Source organism: Oncorhynchus nerka, linkage group LG23 (assembly GCF_034236695.1).
Source record: "Oncorhynchus nerka isolate Pitt River linkage group LG23, Oner_Uvic_2.0, whole genome shotgun sequence".
NCBI lineage: Eukaryota > Metazoa > Chordata > Actinopteri > Salmoniformes > Salmonidae > Oncorhynchus > Oncorhynchus nerka.
The window spans coordinates 6,495,856-6,516,791 of record NC_088418.1 but is presented as its reverse complement, the minus strand read 5'-3'; the positions used below and the strand labels follow the sequence as shown (position 1 = coordinate 6,516,791).

The following is a 20,936-nucleotide window of genomic DNA, read 5'->3' as shown; positions in this document are numbered from 1 at the left end:
TAAGACTCTTCTTGTGAGCAGGGTGTAGGGTCCCATTGGGAACATACTGTTGACCAGTGCCCATAGAGCAGGGTGTAGGGTCGACCAGTGCCCATAGAGCAGGGTGTAGGGTCCCATTGGGAACATACTGTTGACCAGTGCCCATAGAGCAGGGTGTAGGGTCCCATTGGGAACATACTGTTGACCAGTGCCCATAGAGCAGGGTGTAGGATCGACCAGCGCCCATAGAGCAGGGTGTAGGGACCCATTGGGGACACAGTCCAAGCCAAACCCAGTTTCTCAGAAACAGAAGATGAAGGTACCTTTTAAATGCCACCCCTCCTCTGGTATGTGATATGTGTGTTTAAGACTCTTCTTGTGACTGATTATGGTCCTATAGTATCACAGAGTTTAGTTTTTATAGTTATCAGACAGTTTATATTCCCTCTGGTATGTGATATGTGTGTTTAAGACTCTTCTTGTGAGTGATTATGGTCCTATAGTATCACAGAGTTTAGTTTTTATAGTTATCAGACAGTTTATATTCCCACAATGGAGAGGGTGAGAGAACCATTAAAAGGTCCAACCCCTTTACTTCTCTGCTCTTCTTTCAACCTTTAGTCACGTTAAATATGTCTATATATGTCTAAATATTGGTTCTCTATATAAGGCGTGTTATTCCCCAACTCCGCCCACCAGACACCATTGGCTCCCACTCACCTGTGTAATTAGGACCTATTAAGGTAATTCAAAGGACTTTATTTGCGTAAAGTGATAGCTTAGAGTGTTTATAAATATAGTAGCTAAGTTTAAAACGGACAACAACAAAGAGTTTTTAAATGTTTTCTTAATATACTTGTTTAAACACTGGTATAGCCTCAGGCTACATCAGACATTTAGAGGTGAAAGGGTCCTAGCTAGCTGACTGTAACCCAACCTCCCACTTGTTCTACCTGCTTCTTCTTTTTCCGGACCAGACAGCGCTGCTCCAGACCAGATAGCACTGCACACACCCATCAGCTATCCTTTCCTGTCTACTTTCTTCACACAACAGCAGTCAAAATGGTGAGTGCTGGAAGTTTCTGCACGGATGTTTGTTTCTTCTTCTTTCTAAGCCGACCAAATTCTCAGTGTTGTAATATATTTTGTGGGGTTAGAGATTAGGACATGTGCTACGTGTGAAACTAAGAGAAATGTTTTAAAATAAGTTCAAAATGGACAGTAGTATACCTCTCTCTCCGGTCGAGTATTCCCCTCGATACTACACGGATAATTGTAAGGACATAACTTGTAGCCCCAGTGGGAATCTATTCTGAATCCTTGGCTCTTTTGGCACATTCACAACCTCCAAAGAAAGTGGTCTGATTTTCATTGAAGAAAAACTTCTCTGCTGTTTTACCATGAGAACTTACTTAACCTTCATCCGAATGCCAAGAGTTTCGTCTTACAATATCTTTGGATTCTTCTGCAAGTAAGGAATAGAACCGTTTTAGGTTGCATTCGAATTGCCCCGTAGGGCTCTGGTCTAAAGTAGTGCACTATGTAGGGAATAGGGTTCATAGGGCTCTGGTCTAAAGTAGTGCACTATATAGGGTTCCATAGGGCTCTGGTCTAAAGTAGTGCACTATATAGGGTTCCATAGGGCTCTGGTCTAAAGTAGTGCACTATATAGGGTTCCATAGGGCTCTGGTCTAAAGTAGTGCACTATATAGGGTTCCATAGGGCTCTGGTCTAAAGTAGTGCACTATATAGGGAATAGGGTTCTGGTCTAAAGTAGTGCACTATATAGGGAATAGGGTGCCATAGGGTTCTGGTCTAAAGTAGTGCACTATATAGGGAATAGGGTGCCATAGGGCTCTGGTCTAAAGTAGTGCACTATATAGGGAATAGGGTGCCATAGGGCTCTGGTCTAAAGTAGTGCACTATATAGGGAATAGGGTGCCATGGGTTATATAACCAGCTCCCTCCTGAGTGTTTAGGATTGGCCAGGGCGGCTATACTACTAGTGCTGACTTGTTCCGCACCGTCTCCAGGAATGTGGCTGACAGAGGAACATTCACAAGGCAACTAATTCCTATAGAGATACAATATGAAACACTGAAATATTAAAATAAGGTATATTTCCTCTGTCTTTACCCCATGTATACTGAAATATCAGAATGAGGTCTATTTCCGTTGTCTGTACCCCATGTATACTGAAATATCAGAATGAGGTCTATTTCTTTACCCCATGTTTCTCTTACACCCCATGTTTCTCTCTCTACACCCCATGTTTCTCTCTCTCTACACCCCATGTTTCTCTCTCTCTACACCCCATGTTTCTCTCTACACCCCACCCCCATGTTTCTCTCTCTCTACACATGTTTCTCTCTCCCACCCCATGTTTCTCTCTCTCTCTACACCCCATGTATTTCTCTCTCTCTCTCTACACCCCATGTTTCTCTCTCTCTACACCCCATGTGTTTTCTCTCTCTCTCTACACCCCATGTATTTCTCTCTCTCTCTCTCTACCCATGTATTTCTCTGTCTCTCTCTCTCCACACCCCATGTATTCTCTCTCTCTCTACACCCCATGTGTCTCTCTCTCTCTACACCCCATGTATTTCTCTCTCTCTCTCTCTACACCCCATGTATCTCTCTCTCTCTCTCTACACCCCATGTATTTCTCTCTCTCTCTCTCTCTCTACACCCCATGTGTCTCTCTCTCTCTACACCCCATGTATTTCTCTCTCTCTCTCTCTCTACACCCCATGTATTTCTCTCTCTCTCTCTACACCCCTCTCCACCCCATGTATTTCTCTCTCTCTCTCTCTACACCCCATGTATTTCTCTCTCTACACCTCTCTCTCTACACCCCATGCATTTCTCTCTCTCTCTCTCTCTCTACACCCCATGTATTCTCTCTCTCTCTCTACACCCCCCCGTGTATTTCTCTCTCTCTCTCTACACCCCATGTATCTCTCTCTCTCTCTCTCTACACCCCCTGTGTGTCTCTCTCTCTCTACATGTATTCTCTCTCTCTCTCTCTCTCTCTACACCCCGTGTATTTCTCTCTCTCTCTCTACACCCCATGTATTTCTCTCTCTGTCTCTCTCTCTCTACACCCCATGTTTCTCTCTCTCTCTCTCTCTCTACACCCCATGCATTTCTCTCTCTCTCTCCTCTGTGTCTCTCTCTCTCTCTACACCCCATGTATTTCTCTCTCTCTCTCTACACCCCATGCATTTCTCTCTCTCTCTCTCTACACCCCATGCATTCTCTCTCTCTCTACACCCCATGCATTCTCTCTCTCTCTCTCTCTACACCCCATGCATTCTCTCTCTCTCTCTACACCCCCTCTCTCTCTCTACACCCCGTGTCTCTCTCTACACCCCATGTATTCTCTCTCTCTCTCTACACCCCATGTATTTCTGTCTCTCTCTCTCACCCCATTTCTCTCTCTCTCTCCTACACCCCATGCTTCTCTCTCATGTATTTCTCTCTCTCTCTCTACACCCCATGTATTTCTGTCTCTCTCTCTCTACACCCCATGTATTTCTCTCTCTACACCCCATGTATTTCTCTCTCTCTCTCTCTACACCCCATGCATTCTCTCTCTCTCTACACCCCGTGTGTCTCTCTCTCTCTCTACACCCCATGTGTCTCTCTCTCTCTACACCCCGTGTTGTCTCTCTCTCTCTCTACACCCCGTGTATGTCTCTCTCTCTCTCTACACCCCGTGTGTGTCTCTCTCTCTCTCTCTACACCCCGTGTATTTCTCTCTCTCTCTCTACACCCCGTGTGTCTCTCTCTCTCTACACCCCGTGTGTTCTCTCTCTCTCTCTACACCCCGTGTGTCTCTCTCTCTCTCTCTCTACACCCGTGTGTGTCTCTCTCTCTACACCCCGTGTGTGTGTCTCTCTCTCTCTCTCTACACCCCGTGTGTGTCTCTCTCTCTCTACACCCCGTGTCTCTCTCTCTCTCTCTACACCCCGTGTCTATCTCTCTCTCTCTCTCTCTACACCCCGTGTCTATCTCTCTCTACACCCCGTGTGTCTCTCTCTCTCTCTACACCCCGTGTGTGTCTCTCTCTCTCTCCCTCTCTCTCTCTCTCTCTACACCCCGTGTCTATATCTCTCTCTCTACACCCCGTGTCTCTCTCTCTCTCTCTACACCCCGTGTGTGTGTCTCTCTCTCTCTCTACACCCCGTGTGTGTCTCTCTCTCTCTACACCCCGTGTGTGTGTCTCTCTCTCTACACCCCGTGTGTGTGTGTGTCTCTCTCTCTACACCCCGTGTGTGTCTCTCTCTCTACACCCCGTGTCTCTCTCTCTCTACACCCCGTGTCTCTCTCTACACCCCGTGTCTCTCTCTCTACACCCCGTGTCTCTCACCCCGTGTCTCTCTCTCTCTCTCTCTCTACACCCCGTGTGTCTCTCTCTCTCTCTACACCCCCCGTGTCTCTCTCTCTCTCTACACCCCGTGTGTCTCTCTCTCTCTCTCTCTCTACACCCCGTGTGTGTCTCTCTCTCTCTCTACACCCCGTGTGTGTCTCTCTCTCTACACCCCTCTCTCTCTCTACACCCCGTGTGTGTGTCTCTCTCTCTACACCCCGTGTCTCTCTCTCTCTCTACACCCCGTGTCTCTCTCTCTCTCTCTCACCCCGTGTGTGTCTCTCTCTCTCTCTCTACACCCCCGTGTGTGTGTCTCTACACCCCGTGTGTCTCTCTCTCTCTACACCCCGTGTGTGTCTCTCTCTCTCTCTCTACACCCCGTGTGTGTGTCTCTCTCTCTCTCTCTCTACACCCCGTGTGTCTCTCTCTCTCTCTACACCCCGTGTGTGTGTCTCTCTCTCTCTACACCCCGTGTGTGTGTCTCTCTCTCTCTCTACACCCCGTGTGTGTCTCTCTCTCTCTCTCTACACCCCGTGTCTCTCTCTCTCTCTCTCTACACCCCGTGTGTGTGTCTCTCTCTCTCTCTACACCCCGTGTGTGTCTCTCTCTCTCTCTCTACACCCCTGTCTCTCTCTCTCTACACCCCGTGTCTCTCTCTCTCTCTCTCTCTCTCTCTCTCTACACCCCGTGTGTGTGTCTCTCTCTCTCTCTACACCCCGTGTGTGTCTCTCTCTCTCTCTACACCCCGTGTGTGTCTCTCTCTCTCTCTCTACACCCCGTGTGTCTCTCTCTTTCTACACCCCGTGTGTCTCTCTCTTTCTACACCCCGTGTGTCTCTCTCTTTCTCTCTCTACACCCCGTGTATTCTATTATACTCATTGTCAAATCCAACTTTAGGACAACGTTCACATTTAGAATCTAGTTCTGACTTGTTCCAGTCTGTCTGGAATGTGACAGACTGAAGCCTCCACCGTTTTCCTGAGGCTACAACACACCAATAGCGTTAGTCGGCTGAGAGTACTTGCGAAGCAGCGCAATCCGATTTTTTTTTTCATGTAGAATCGAGTGACATTTGTTAGCAGTCAGACATCAACAGCGCGCTGAGAGATCGGTAGACTAACGGGAGATCCACATTCCTCTGACTCTTCTTCGCTCGTTTGTGACCGTTGTCTTCCTCTCTCCTTTGTGACCGTTGTCTTCTCCCTCTCTCCTTTGTGACCGTTGTCTTCTCCCTCTCTCTTTGTCGTTGTCTCCCCTCTCCTTTGTGACCGTTGTCTTCTCCTCTCTCCTTTGTGACCGTTGTCTTCTCCCTCTCTCCTTTGTGACCGTTGTCTTCTCCTTCTCTCCTTTGTGACCGTTGTCTTCTCCTTTGTCTTCTCCTTTGTGACCGTTGTCTTCTCCTTTGTGACCGTTGTCTTCTCCTTTGTGACCGTTGTCTTCTCCTTTGTGACCGTTGTCTTCTCCTTTGTGACCAGGCCTCTGGAATAGCGGTCCACGATGATGTCGTTCTCACATTTGACAAGATCAGAGTTCGCCTCCAGGGGGCTGACAAGCAGGAGCAGCTGAAGCTGGTGCTCTTCAAGATCAGCGATGACGGGAAATGTATCGTTGTGGACGAGGACAAGTGCCTGAAGGTCAGAGGAGCCATATAATATATGTCATTTAGCAGACATTTTGTTTTTACGTATGGGTGGTCCCGGGAATCGAACCCACTGCCCAGGTCGTTGCAAGTACCGTGCTCTACCAACTCAGATCCAGAGGACCGCGTAGTTAGGCATTCTAAGCTTTTCTTAATTTATATTTCCTCAATTCCTTGCATCCTCTCTCCTTGCTTCTTACTCAATTTATTTTAATGTTATGTAGAATAAGGTCCAAGAAAGAATTTAAGGAGTTGTGTACTAAATCTCTCATTTGCTATCTTGTTCTTATTCTAGACATTCACCTACACATAGCATTGTTTAAAAACTCTGAACGTTTTATAATGTAATTGGGAGATAACGTGGTTGCCATAGAATCATGTAGCGTCATATTAATGCATTAAAATACAGAAACTACAATGTCCAAGCTTTCTTACTTTTATTGCTATTAGGGGTTGTAACGTGAGCATCTAGAGAAAGAAAAACACTATCATTGCAGTTAATTAATCAATTACTAATCAATTAAGGTCAAGGACCTGAACGGGGAGGAGGACGTATTCAGGAAGATCGTCAACATGATGCCAACGGAGGACTGCCGTTATGCCCTGTACGACTGTTCCTGGGAGAGCAAGGACAGCCCCAAGGAGGACCTGGTCTTCATCATGTGGTAGGTTGGGCCATAACCCTGTATGACTGTTCCTGGGAGAGCAAGGACAGCCCCGAGGAAGGTGATAGGTGGAAATAGAAATAAAAGGACATGCACTGTATACCATACATAACACTACCATGTCAGCCATTTTGAGTGGAGGGAGTGCGAGAGAGGATTTGTTCATTGACTCAAGGCAGAATGTTTGGGAGTACGTTCTAAACGTAGCATTCTTCTGTTTGAATCGCAGGGCTCCAGAACACTCAACTATCAAAAAGAAAATGAAATACGCCAGTTCAAAGCAATACATTAAAGCAAAGTTCCAAGGTAAGAATTTGGGTTGGCTCAGTTCTGTTTCAACACTTTCATCCAATCACCTTTCCTGCATCGGGGGGGGGATATGTTCATTAGGTAATACATGGAATAAAATGGACTGAAACAGGGAGAGATTGCAGGGACTTGTCCAATAAGATACTCTCATTTTCAAATGCCGCCTATTGCATGCTAGGATTGGCAGTTTGCTACATCCATTTTGGGATTTATAGATGAATCCTTATACACAGTGATTATTGAAAATTATAAATGTCTAAGTACGTCATGACCTTAGTTCAACTGTCGTTCAAAGTAGCGGGTTCAGAACATTTTGAATGGGATGGCCAAGGTGGGGTACAGACCCAGTTCAGGGGGTCCAGAACATTATGAATGGGATGGCCAAGGTGGTACAGAGTTCAGGGGGGTTCCAGAACATTATGAATGGGATGGCCAAGGTGGGTACAGACCCAGTCAGGGGTCCAGAACATTATGAATGGGATGGCCAAGGTGGGGACCCAGTTCAGGGGGTCCAGAACATTTTGAAGGTGGGAGTTCAGGGGGTCCCATTTTGAATGGGATGGCCAAGGTGGCGTACAGACCCAGTTCAGGGGGTCCAGAACATTATGAATGGGATGGCCAAGGTGGCGTACAGACCCAGTTCCAGAACATTATGAATGGGATTCCAGAACATTATGAATGGGATGGCCAAGGTCAGGGGTTCCAGAACATTATGAATGGGATGGCCAAGGTGGCGTACAGACCCAGTTCAGGGGGGTCCAGAACCAGAACATTATGAATGGGATGGCCAAGGTGTACAGACCCAGTTCAGGGGTCCAGAACATGGGGGCCAAGGTCCAGACCCAGTTCAGTTCAGGGGGTCCAGAACATTATGAATGGGATGGCCAAGGTGGCGTACAGACCCAGTTCAGGGGGTCCAGAACATTATGAATGGGATGGCCAAGGTGGCGTACAGACCCAGTTCAGGGGGTCCAGAACATTTTGAACCGTAATCGTTGCAAGGTGGATTTTTCTTCTTCTCTATATTATTATAAGGGTTCAACACATGAAACGCTTCAGGTTAGGTCCATTTCCCTGTTCAAATCAATTCCAAAAGTCTTGTTACAGTGTATGCAATTGGTAAATTCACTTGAAAGTGCCATTCAGAGGTCGAATTATACTGTGATATTTGTGGGTCTCTATGTTTTTTCCCTCCAATGTAAAAATACATCGGCTTTATAGTAAAGACATAATGGGTCAACACAACCAATCATGATGTTTTCATCTGTGAAAAACAAATCACTTCAAAAGTAGGTTAAGTAGGTTACCGGCATCCCAACAGACCGGCATCCCAACAGACCGGCATCCCAACAGACCGGCATCCCAACAGACCGGCATCCCAACAGACCGGCATCCCAACAGACCGGCATCCCAACAGACCGGCATCCCAACAGACCGGCATCCCAACAGACCACTGGAGTGGCCAATCAGGTTTCAGGGGGACCCCACCCTGGGCCAACCCCTGGAGATGCCACTGGTTGTATCCCATCAGAACTCCAAAAATACAGTTGATTTACTCCAATGTTTGTCAACAACTTAAATGTAAACAAACCATGTGTAGCTTCAAAACATGAATAAAACTATAATTTTGATATCACGTATGGTCAGAATTTGAGTGGTTACATTTCTCCAGGCCCATCCGTCATCTTTTTACCAAAACCGAGGTCTGGCATCCCAACAGTCTGGCATCCCAACAGTCTGGCGGGGTGATCCGCTTTGTTATTGTTTCAAGTGCGGATTCTAGCGGACAGTAGCCTGATGAATGACACAAATGACAAGTGGTCGAGTAGTCTAAGCCAGGTCCTCCAGAACAGACACACCGCTGCAGCATGGGTTTACGAAACCAACTGCTATTTCAGCACCACTCTCCTCTATTTTTAATCTCCAATAAAACCCAAACTAAAATATGTGAGGAGTGGGATTCCTTAATTAAGAGAAATTGACTGACTTGGCTGTGTTCTCGTGTGTTTCACAGGTCTGAAGTTTGAGTGGCAGGTGAACGACATGTCAGACGCCAAAGACAGCTCCGTCTTCATCGATAAACTGGGAGGGAGAGGAGTCGTTAAAAGACTGGAGGGGAAAGAGGTCTGAGCTCCCGACTCCTGACGCCGCCGTACAACACGGAATCAAAACCAGACCTGGGTTCAAATACTATTCGCAAATCCTTCAGACACTTTCAGCGTTTGCTTAAGCCTGCCAGGTGGGATTTAAAAAAAAATAAAAATAAACGTTTGGGACTTTTCTATTACTTCCGTTGCAACAAGTTCAATCAAGTATTTGAGTTCGAATAGTGTTTGAACACAGGTCTGGTCAAAACACCAATGCAAAAGCAGCCCACTTCCTGTGTGTCTAATTGAACTGTCCATCAACAGAGTATTGTAATTGATTTGGTCTTCATAAAAAAAGAAATCCCTTGTTCAATGGCAGATTGGTAATAAAATAGCTACTCATGTAGTTGATAAATACTTTTTCCAGACATAACTGCTTCATGATTTATACAAATGAACATTAATTTTCTTGTAGCTTGGGATCTTAGTATCATCCTTGAATGGGAGTTTTGTGTTTGTTGGTATCCTGTGTCTATTGACTCTGTTCCAGACCAATCATCTGATGTGATTTCAATCATATTATTCATATACCTTCCATGTTTGCTGATGTTTTTGGTGAAATTTTGAAAATTTCACTAAATATATTGTTAAAAAAAGGAAGATACCTCTGCAGAATGTTGATGACAGAAGCTCCACCACTTCATAATAAAGAGAAAGTGAATTTCCTGTATACTCCCTGGATGGTCTGTCTGTCTGTGCAGTATTCCATTTGATATCACAGAGATTGACAGTAAGGTTTGCATTACTGTCTGGGGCAAGTTAAGCCTGGTCTGTTGGTTCTGGTGTTGTACTTTGTATTCCATGTTTATAGAGAAGCTCCTCGGGAACACAGAACACTTTATTGTATGACAATACAGTGTTTTCCACAAGCACATGGAGTAGTCAGCCAACTAGGTCACGCCAGGGTCCCCAGAGATAGTGAACAAGCTCAATTTTGGTGGTTTTTAATACATTCTAATGTCTCGATCCAAAAGATTTCCAAATTATTGAATAGTAGTGAGTTTACCTCCCAAATTATTGAGTTTACCTCCCAAATTATTGAATCCTAGTGAGTTTACCTCCCAAATTATTGAATACTAGTGAGTTTACCTCCCAAATTATTGAGTTTACCTCCCAAATTATTGAATACTAGTGAGTTTACCTCCCAAATTATTGAATACTAGTGAGTTTACCTCCCAAATTATTGAATCCTAGTGAGTTTACCTCCCAAATTATTGAGTCCTAGTGAGTTTACCTCCCAAATTATTGAGTTTACCTCCCAAATTATTGAATCCTAGTGAGTTTACCTCCCAATTTATTGAATACTAGTGAGTTTACCTCCCAAATTATTGAATCCTAGTGAGTTTACCTCCCAAATTATTGAATCCTAGTGAGTTTACCTCCCAAATTATTGAATACTAGTGAGTTTACCTCCCAAATTATTGAGTTTACCTCCCAAATTATTGAATCCTAGTGAGTTTACCTCCCAAATGATTGAATCCTAGTGAGTTTACCTCCCAAATTATTGAATACTATTGAGTTTACCTCCCAAATTATTGAATCCTAGTGAGTTTACCTCCCAAATTATTGAATCCTAGTGAGTTTACCTCCCAAATTATTGAATACTAGTGAGTTTACCTCCCAAATTATTGAATACTAGTGAGTTTACCTCCCAAATTATTGAATCCTAGTGAGTTTACCTCCCAAATTATTGAATCCTAGTGAGTTTACCTCCCAAATGATTGAATACTAGTGAGTTTACCTCCCAAATTATTGAGTTTACCTCCCAAATTATTGAATACTATTGAGTTTACCTCCCAAATTATTGAATACTAGTGAGTTTACCTCCCAAATTATTGAATCCTAGTGAGTTTACCTCCCAAATTATTGAATCCTAGTGAGTTTACCTCCCAAATTATTGAATACTAGTGAGTTTACCTCCCAAATTATTGAATCCTAGTGAGTTTACCTCCCAAATTATTGAATCCTAGTGAGTTTACCTCCCAAATTATTGAGTTTACCTCCCAAATTATTGAATACTATTGAGTTTACCTCCCAAATTATTGAATCCTAGTGAGTTTACCTCCCAAATGATTGAATACTAGTGAGTTTACCTCCCAAATTATTGAATACTATTGAGTTTACCTCCCAAATTGGAAAAATGTGTTGTGGTATTGTGTGAAAATGTATGAATTCAGTGTATTGTTAGTTTTTTGGATATCGTCTAGGCCCTCCATACGCAACTGGCGCACCGCGGTCCAGACCCAGAACGGGGTCAATACAGACCGCAGCCCGCCTCCTGCCAAAGCAGCAGATACTATTCCTGGGGTCCACATGAAACCTGACATAGTACAGAACAGTATATATTATTATATATATATATTAGTCAAGATTTGAAATACATGTAAAACGTCACACACAGCACATGTCAGTACAGTTGAAGTCAGAAGTTTACATACACCTTCGCCAAATACATTTAAACTCAGTTTTTCACTATTCCTGACATTTAATCCTAGTAAAAATCACCCTGTTTTAGGCTCACCACTTTATTTTAAGAATGTGAAATGTCAGAATAGTAGTAGAGAGAATGATTTATTTCAGATTTCATTTTATTCATCACATTCCCAGTGGGTCAGAAGTTTACATACACTCAATTAGTATTTGGTAGCATTGCCTTTAAATTGTTTAACTTGGATCAAATGTTTCGGGTAGCCTTCCACAAGCTTCCCACAATAAGTTGGGTGAATTTTGGCCCATTCCTCCTGACAGAGCTGGTGTAACTGAGTCAGGTTTGTAGGCCTCCTTGCTCGCACACGTTTTTTTCAGTTCTGCCCACAAATTTTCTATGGGATTGAAATCGTTGAAAATACAACTTTCCAAAATACTGCTGTGCGTAACAAGCGTCACAGCAACTCCTCTGATAGTCAAGGCTAGAATGGAGTTCCTTACGTGTGCAGTTACAAACAATGGTGGTCCAACCCAAAACCATCACATACTGGCGTTTACCTCAGCTCATTGGCTATCTACCCAGCTAGATTTCAAGAAGATCAGTGGTCATTGGGCAGAAATACAGTCAATCAACGAAGCTTTGCTAAAATGATTGGTGCGTCAGGTAGTCAATTATCGTTGTCTTCAAATCAGCTCACTTCAGGTCAATACTCCCCGCAAAAAAAACAATGAGGTTTGGCTGTGTTGCAAACATCCAGAGGAATGCACTAAAACCAACCATGACTAGATAAACGATTGTTTACCGATTGTGTGTAATTATGTCGAATGCTCCGTAAAAAATTGATAGAGATGGAATTCACGGCACAAACGGGTTACAAGATGTTTAGATTTAATTAAAAATTGATTTTATCAAAGAAAACGGCACTTCTTTTGATCACTGGGACCCTCAGGAAGAGAAATAAGAACAAGATATCAGAATGTAAGTCATAATTTTACCTTCAGATGTGAATGTGTAAAAACTGTCATGGCGGAAAATGTTTGTTGTTGTTGATTGCTCTTCTCAAACAAAAGCATGGGATTTGTTCTCTGTAATAGCTATTTTAAATCGGAAAACGTAGTTTGATTACCAAGATTCTAATCTTTTGAAGGGTGTAAGACACTTGCATTTTCAAGAATGTTTAATGTTACGACGTATTTTTAGTTGTCACTCTGAAATGTCCCCTGATGTTGATCCCTGTACGGGGATCGCAGCCATAAGAGGATATCTCTTTAGTTATATCCCAGTTTACCCTGATTAACTCTTTAGTCATATCCCAGTTTACCCTGATTAACTCTTTAGTCATATCCCAGTTCACCCTGATTAACTCTTTAGTCATATCCCAGTTCACCCTGATTAACTCTTTAGTCATATCCCAGTTCACCCTGATGAACTCTTTAGTCATATCCCAGTTCACCCTGATTAACTCTTTAGTCATATCCCAGTTTACCCTGATTAACTCTTTAGTCATATCCCAGTTCACCCTGATTAACTCTTTAGTCATATCCCAGTTCACCCTGATTAACTCTTTAGTCATATCCCAGTTTACCCTGATGAACTCTTTAGTCATATCCCAGTTTACCCTGATTAACTCTTTAGTCATATCCCAGTTCACCCTGATTAATCTTTAGTCATATCCCAGTTCACCCTGATTAACTCTTTTTATATCCCAGTTTACCCTGATTATCCCAGTTCACCCTGATTAACTCTTTAGTCATATCCCAGTTCACCCTGATTAACTCTTTAGTCATATCCCAGTTTACCCTGATTAACTCTTTAGTCATATCCCAGTTCACCCTGATTAACTCTTTAGTCATATCCCAGTTCACCCTGATTAACTCTTTAGTCATATCCCAGTTTACCCTGATTAACTCTTTAGTCATATCCCAGTTCACCCTGATTAACTCTTTAGTCATATCCCAGTTCACCCTGATTAACTCTTTAGTCATATCCCAGTTTACCCTGATTAACTCTTTAGTCATATCCCAGTTTACCCTGATTAACTCTTTAGTCATATCCCAGTTCACCCTGATTAACTCTTTAGTCATATCCCAGTTTACCCTGATTAACTCTTTAGTCATATCCCAGTTCACCCTGATTAACTCTTTAGTCATATCCCAGTTCACCCTGATTAACTCTTTAGTCATATCCCAGTTCACCTATTTGTTTATGGATTTGCCTACAGCTTACGACCTGTTTAAAAAAAAAAATATGAGCAAAAATGTATTATTATTATTATTATTTACATTTTATTTGGAATAGCAAGCCAGACAAAATTAAAATGGCCTATTTATATAATCAATATGAATTTAGAGGGCAGAAATGATTAAATATTAAAGCATTAGACCCTCACTTAAGGTGTCAGTCATGCAAAAGTTATACTTGAATCCGAACTGGTTCTCTAGCAAATTAGTAAGAATGTCTCACCTCATGTTCAAGAATGGCCTTTTTCCCTTTATTCAGATTACAACCTCTCACTTTTGACTTTTTAAAAACGAAATCATCTCCAAAATATTGTTATTTTGACTTGCCTAGTTAAATCAAGGTACCATGTTTTAAAGCCTTATAAAGTTGGTTGTAATTTCAGTTTATTCCACCAGTAAAGACAGAACAAATGATACAACAAATATTGTGGTAAAATTCAAATATACTAACTGATAAAAAACAGTACAATCTTTGTAAATTATATCATAAATAGGACTGGTGGAGTTATGTGACACATGCAGCTAACTATAAAAACAAAGAGTCGCACACTCCATATGTAAATAAACACCAATGTTTCGCCATCACTGTGCCTTCTTCAGGGAAATGTTAAGCATGCTTCAACGAGTTATGTAGACAAACAGTGCAATTAGTGCAACCAATTACAATAGTGAAGGGTGTGTCATATTTTATAGGTTGATGAGAATGAAATGAGTGAAACTGTTAAAAAACAATAGCCCACAGCATATTAAATATAGTATGCCATTGTTATCATGAGCATTAACGCAACATTAGCATCAACATACATTGTTTCATTTCATTTCACATAAATATTTAAATATTTCCAATTTTGGTAAAAAAAAAAATGTTGTTACATGTAATATTTTGGTTCAACCATAATGCATAATAAGCATCATCAACAGGGGGAACATATCAACAGGGGGAACATATCAACAGGGGGAACATTCAACAGGGGGAACATATCAACAGGGGGAACATATCAACAGGGGGAACATATCAACAGGGGGAACATATCAACAGGGGGAACATATCAACAGGGGGAACATATCAACAGGGGGAACATATCAACAGGGGGAACATATCAACAGGGGGAACATTGTGGGGGAACATATCAACAGGGGGAACATTGTGGGGAACAGGGGAACATATCAACAGGGGAACATATCAACAGAGGGAACATATCAACAGGGGGAACATATCAACAGGGGAACATAGCAACAGGGGGAACATATCAACAGGGGGAACATATCAACAGGGGGAACATAGCAACAGGGGAACATATCAACAGAGGAACATATCAACGGGGGGAACATATCAACAGAGGGAACATATCAACGGGGGGAACATATCAACAGGGGGAACATATCAACAGGGGGAACATATCATCAGGGGAACATATCAACAGGGGGAACATATCAACAGGGGGAACATTGTGTGGGAACAGGGGGAACATATCAACAGGCGGAAAATATCAACAGGGGGAACATATCAACAAGGGGAACATATCAACAGGGGGAACATATCAACAGGGTGAACATATTAACAAGGGGAACATATCAACAGGGGAACATATCAAGAGGGGGAACATATCAACAGGGGGAACATGTCAACAGGGGGAACATATCAACAGGGGAACATATCAACAGGGGGAACATTGTGGGGGAACATATCAACAGGGGAACATTGTGGGGGAACAGGGGAACATATCAACAGGGGAACATATCAACAGAGGGAACATATCAACAGGGGGAACATATCAACAGGGGGAACATATCAACAGGGGGAACATATCAACAGGGGGAACATATCAACGGGGGAACATATCAACAGGGGGAACATTGTGGGGGAACAGGGGGAACATATCAACAGGGGGAACATATCAACAGGGGGAACATATTAACAGGGTGAACATATCAACAGGGTGAACATATCAACAGGGGGAACATATCAACAGGGGGAACATATCAACAGGGGGAACATATCAACAGGGGAAACATATCAACAGGGGGAACATATCAACAGGGGGAACATATCAACAGGGGAACATATCAACAGAGGGAACATATCAACAGGGGGAACATATCAACAGGGAGAACATATCAACAGAGGGAACATATCAACAGGGGGAACATATCAACAGGGGGAACATATCAACAGGGGGACATATCAACAGGGAGAACATATCAACAGAGGGAACATATCAACAGGGGGAACATATCAACGGGGGAACATATCAACGGGGGAACATATCAACGGGAGGAACATATCAACAGGAGGAACATATCAACAGGGGGAACATATCAACAGGGGGAACATATCAACAGGGGGAACATATCAACAGGAGGAACATATCAACAGGGGGAACATTGTGGGGGAACAGGGGGAACATATCAACAGGGGGAACATATCAACAGGGGGAACATATCAACAGGGGGACATATCAACAGGGAGAACATATCAACAGAGGGAACATATCAACAGGGGGAACATATCAACGGGGGAACATATCAACGGGGGAACATATCAACGGGAGGAACATATCAACAGGAGGAACATATCAACAGGGGGAACATATCAACAGGGGGAACATATCAACAGGGGGAACATATCAACAGGAGGAACATATCAACAGGGGAACATTGTGGGGAACAGGGGAACATATCAACAGGGGGAACATATCAACAGGGTGAACATATCAACAGGGGGAACATATCAACAGGGGGAACATATCAACAGGGGGAACATATCAACAGGGGGAACATATCAACAGAGGGAACATATCAACAGGGGGAACATATCAACAGGGGGAACATATCAACAGGGAGAACATATCAACAGAGGGAACATATCAACAGGGGAACATATCAACGGGGGAACATATCAACGGGGGAACATATCAACGGGGGAACATATCGGGGAACATATCAACGGGGGAACATATCAACAGGAGGAACATATCAACAGGGGGAACATATCAACAGGGGGAACATATCAACAGGGGGAACATATCAACAGGAGGAACATATCAACAGGGGGAACATTGTGGGGGAACAGGGGGAACATATCAACAGGGGGAACATATCAACAGGGGAACATATCAACGGGGGAACATATCAACAGGGGAACATATCAACAGGGGGAACATTGTGGGGAACAGGGGAAACATATCAACAGGGGGAACATATCAACAGGGGAACATATCAACGGGGGGGGGGAACATATCAACAGGGGGAACATATCAACAGGGGGAACATATCAACAGGGGGAACATATCAACGGGGTGAACATATCAACAGGGGGAACATATCAACAGGGGGAACATATCAACGGGGTGAACATTTCAACGGGTGAACATATCAACGGGGGGAACATATCAACAGGGGGAACATATCAACGGGGGAACATATCAACAGGGGGAACATTGTGGGGGAACAGGGGGAACATATCAACAGGGGGAACATTGTGGGGGAACAGGGGAACATATCAACAGGGGGAACATTGTGGGGGAACAGGGGAACATATCAACAGGGGGAACATATCAACAGGGGAACATTGTGGGGGGGGAACATTGTGGGGGAACAGGGGGAACATATCAACAGGGGGAACATATCAACAGGGGGAACATTGTGGGGGAACATATCAACAGGGGGAACATATCAACAGGGGGAACATTGTGGAGGAACATATCAACAGGGGGAACATATCAACAGGGGGAACATATCAACAGGGGGAACATATCAACAGGGGGAAAATATCATTGTGGGGGAACATATCAACATAAACATAAAATCGACAGTTAATAACTAGGAAACAGATATTGCGCCTTTTAATAAAAGTAGATTATGTTTATTTATACAACGTATTTCAATTACTTTACTACATCACATTAATCACGCAATGATAATTTGTTTGATGGAAAACCTTAGGCTTTGTACGACATTTTAAATTAGTGTACTGTAGTGTGGTAGTGTACTGTAGTGTACTGTAGTGTACTGTAGTGTGGTAGTGTACTGTAGTGTACTGTAGTGTGGTAGTGTACTGTAGTTTGGTAGTGTACTTTAGGGTGGTAGTGTACTGTAGTGTGGTAGTGTACTGTAGTGTGGTAGTGTACTGTAGGGTGGTAGTGTACTGTAGTGTGGTAGTGTACTGTAGTGTACTGTAGTGTGGTAGTGTACTGTAGTGTACTGTAGGGTGGTAGTGTACTGTAGTTTGGTAGTGTACTGTAGGGTGGTAGTGTACTGTAGTGTGGTAGTGTACTGTAGGGTGGTAGTGTACTGTAGGGTGGTAGTGTACTGTAGTGTGGTAGTGTACTGTAGTGTACTGTAGTGTGGTAGTGTACTGTAGTGTGGTAGTGTACTGTAGTGTACTGTAGTGTGGTAGTGTACTGTAGTGTGGTAGTGTACTGTAGTGTACTGTAGTGTGGTAGTGTACTGTAGTGTACTGTAGTGTGGTAGTGTACTGTAGTGTGGTAATACTGTAGGGTGGTAGTGTACTGTAGGGTGGTAGTGTACTGTAGGGTGGTAGTGTACTGTAGTGTGGCAGTGTACTGTAGTGTGGTAGTGTACTGTAGTGTGGTAGTGTACTGTAGGGTGGTAGTGTGGTAGTGTACTGTAGTGTACTGTAGGGTGGTAGTGTACTGTAGGGTGGTAGTGTACTGTAGTGTACTGTAGGGTGGTAGTGTACTGTAGTGTACTGTAGTGTGGTAGTATACTGTAGGGTGGTAGTGTACTGTAGGGTGGTAGTGTACTGTAGTGTACTGTAGTGTGGTAGTGTACTGTAGTGTGGTAGTGTACTGTAGTGTGGTAGTGTACTGTAGGGTGGTAGTGTACTGTAGTGTGGTAGTGTACTGTAGTGTGGTAGTGTACTGTAGTGTACTGTAGGGTGGTAGTGTAGTGTGGTAGTGTACTGTAGGGTGGTAGTGTACTGTAGGGTGGTAGTGTACTGTAGTGTGGTAGTGTACTGTAGGGTGGTAGTGTACTGTAGTGTGGTAGTGTACTGTAGGGTGGTAGTGTACTGTAGGGTGGTAGTGTACTGTAGTGTACTGTAGTGTGGTAGTGTACTGTAGTGTACTGTAGGGTGGTAGTGTACTGTAGTGTGGTAGTGTACTGTAGGGTGGTAGTGTACTGTAGGGTGGTAGTGTACTGTAGTGTGGTAGTGTACTGTAGTGTACTGTAGGGTGGTAGTGTACTGTAGTGTGGTAGTGTACTGTAGGGTGGTAGTGTACTGTAGGGTGGTAGTGTACTGTAGTGTGGTAGTGTACTGTAGGGTGGTAGTGTACTGTAGTGTGGTAGTGTACTGTAGTGTGGTAGTGTACTGTAGGGTGGTAGTGTACTGTAGGGTGGTAGTGTACTGTAGTGTACTGTAGTGTGGTAGTGTACTGTAGGGTGGTAGTGTACTGTAGGGTGGTAGTGTACTGTAGTGTGGTAGTGTACTGTAGTGTACTGTAGTGTGGTAGTGTACTGTAGTGTGGTAGTGTACTGTAGTGTACTGTAGTGTGGTAGTGTACTGTAGTGTGGTAGTGTACTGTAGTGTGGTAGTGGTAGTGTACTGTAGTGTGGTAGTGTACTGTAGTGTACTGTAGTGTGGTAGTGTACTGTAGTGTGGTAATACTGTAGGGTGGTAGTGTACTGTAGGGTGGTAGTGTACTGTAGGGTGGTAGTGTACTGTAGTGTGGCAGTGTACTGTAGTGTGGTAGTGTACTGTAGTGTGGTAGTGTACTGTAGGGTGGTAGTGTGGTAGTGTACTGTAGTGTACTGTAGTGTGGTAGTGTACTGTAGGGTGGTAGTGTACTGTAGTGTGGTAGTGTACTGTAGGGTGGTAGTGTACTGTAGTGTACTGTAGTGTGGTAGTGTACTGTAGGGTGGTAGTGTACTGTAGGGTGGTAGTGTACTGTAGTGTACTGTAGTGTGGTAGTGTACTGTAGTGTGGTAGTGTACTGTAGTGTGGTAGTGTACTGTAGGGTGGTAGTGTACTGTAGTGTGGTAGTGTACTGTAGTGTGGTAGTGTACTGTAGTGTACTGTAGGGTGGTAGTGTACTGTAGTGTGGTAGTGTACTGTAGGGTGGTAGTGTACTGTAGGGTGGTAGTGTACTGTAGTGTGGTAGTGTACTGTAGGGTGGTAGTGTACTGTAGTGTGGTAGTGTACTGTAGTGTGGTAGTGTACTGTAGTGTGGTAGTGTACTGTAGTGTACTGTAGTGTGGTAGTGTACTGTAGTGTACTGTAGTGTGGTAGTGTACTGTAGTGTGGTAGTGTACTGTAGGGTGGTAGTGTACTGTAGTGTGGTAGTGTACTGTAGTGTGGTAGTGTACTGTAGTGTACTGTAGGGTGGTAGTGTACTGTAGGGTGGTAGTGTACTGTAGTGTGGTAGTGTACTGTAGGGTGGTAGTGTACTGTAGTGTGGTAGTGTACTGTAGGGTGGTAGTGTACTGTAGTGTGGTAGTGTACTGTAGTGTGGTAGTGTACTGTAGGGTGGTAGTATACTGTAGGGTGGTAGTGTACTGTAGTGTACTGTAGTGTGGTAGTGTACTGTAGGGTGGTAGTGTACTGTAGTGTACTGTAGGGTGGTAGTGTGGTAGTGTACTGTAGGGTGGTAGTGTGGTAGTGTACTGTAGTGTGGTAGTGTACTGTAGTGTGGTAGTGTGGTAGTGTACTGTAGTGTGGTAGTGTACTGTAGTGTGGTAGTGGTAGTGTACTGTAGTGTGGTAGTGTACTGTAGTGTGGTAGTGTACTGTAGTGTGGTAGTAGTGTACTGTAGGGTGGTAGTGTACTGTAGTGTGGTAGTGTACTGTAGTGTGGTAGTGTACTGTAGTGTGGTAGTGTACTGTAGTGTGGTAGTGTACTGTAGGGTGGTAGTGTACTGTAGTGTACTGTGGTAGTGTACTGTAGTGTACTGGTAGTGTACTGTAGGGTGGTAGTGTACTGTGTGGTAGTGTACTGTAGTGTACTGTAGTGTGGTAGTGTACTGTAGTGTGGTAGTGTACTGTAGTGTGGTAGTGTACTGTAGTGTGGTAGTGTACTGTAGGGTGGTAGTGTACTGTAGTGTGGTAGTGTAGTGTACTGTAGGGTGGTAGTGTACTGTAGTGTGGTAGTGTACTGTAGGGTGGTAGTGTACTGTAGGGTGGTAGTGTACTGTAGGGTG

General features: G+C 43.7%; 1 protein-coding gene across 3 annotated transcripts; it reads left to right on the top strand.

The window, feature by feature from the left end:
• Positions 1-636: 636 nt before the first annotated feature.
• Positions 637-9,781, top strand: LOC115125324 (cofilin-2-like). Of its 3 annotated transcripts, XM_065007805.1 has the most exons (7): positions 637-722; positions 957-1,044; positions 5,827-5,985; positions 6,516-6,655; positions 6,885-6,961; positions 8,286-8,480; positions 8,979-9,781. In XM_065007805.1, the coding sequence occupies exons 2-7, from the start codon at positions 1,042-1,044 to the stop codon at positions 9,092-9,094; spliced, it is 690 nt and encodes a 229-aa protein (XP_064863877.1). In that variant the 5' UTR covers positions 637-722; positions 957-1,041; the 3' UTR covers positions 9,095-9,781. The 3 variants fall into 3 exon arrangements, with proteins under 3 accessions (XP_064863877.1, XP_064863876.1, XP_064863878.1); XM_065007804.1 differs by lacking the exon at positions 637-722 and having other exon boundaries at positions 745-1,044; XM_065007806.1 differs by lacking the exons at positions 637-722; positions 8,286-8,480 and having other exon boundaries at positions 754-1,044.
• The last annotated feature ends 11,155 nt before the right edge of the window (positions 9,782-20,936 follow it).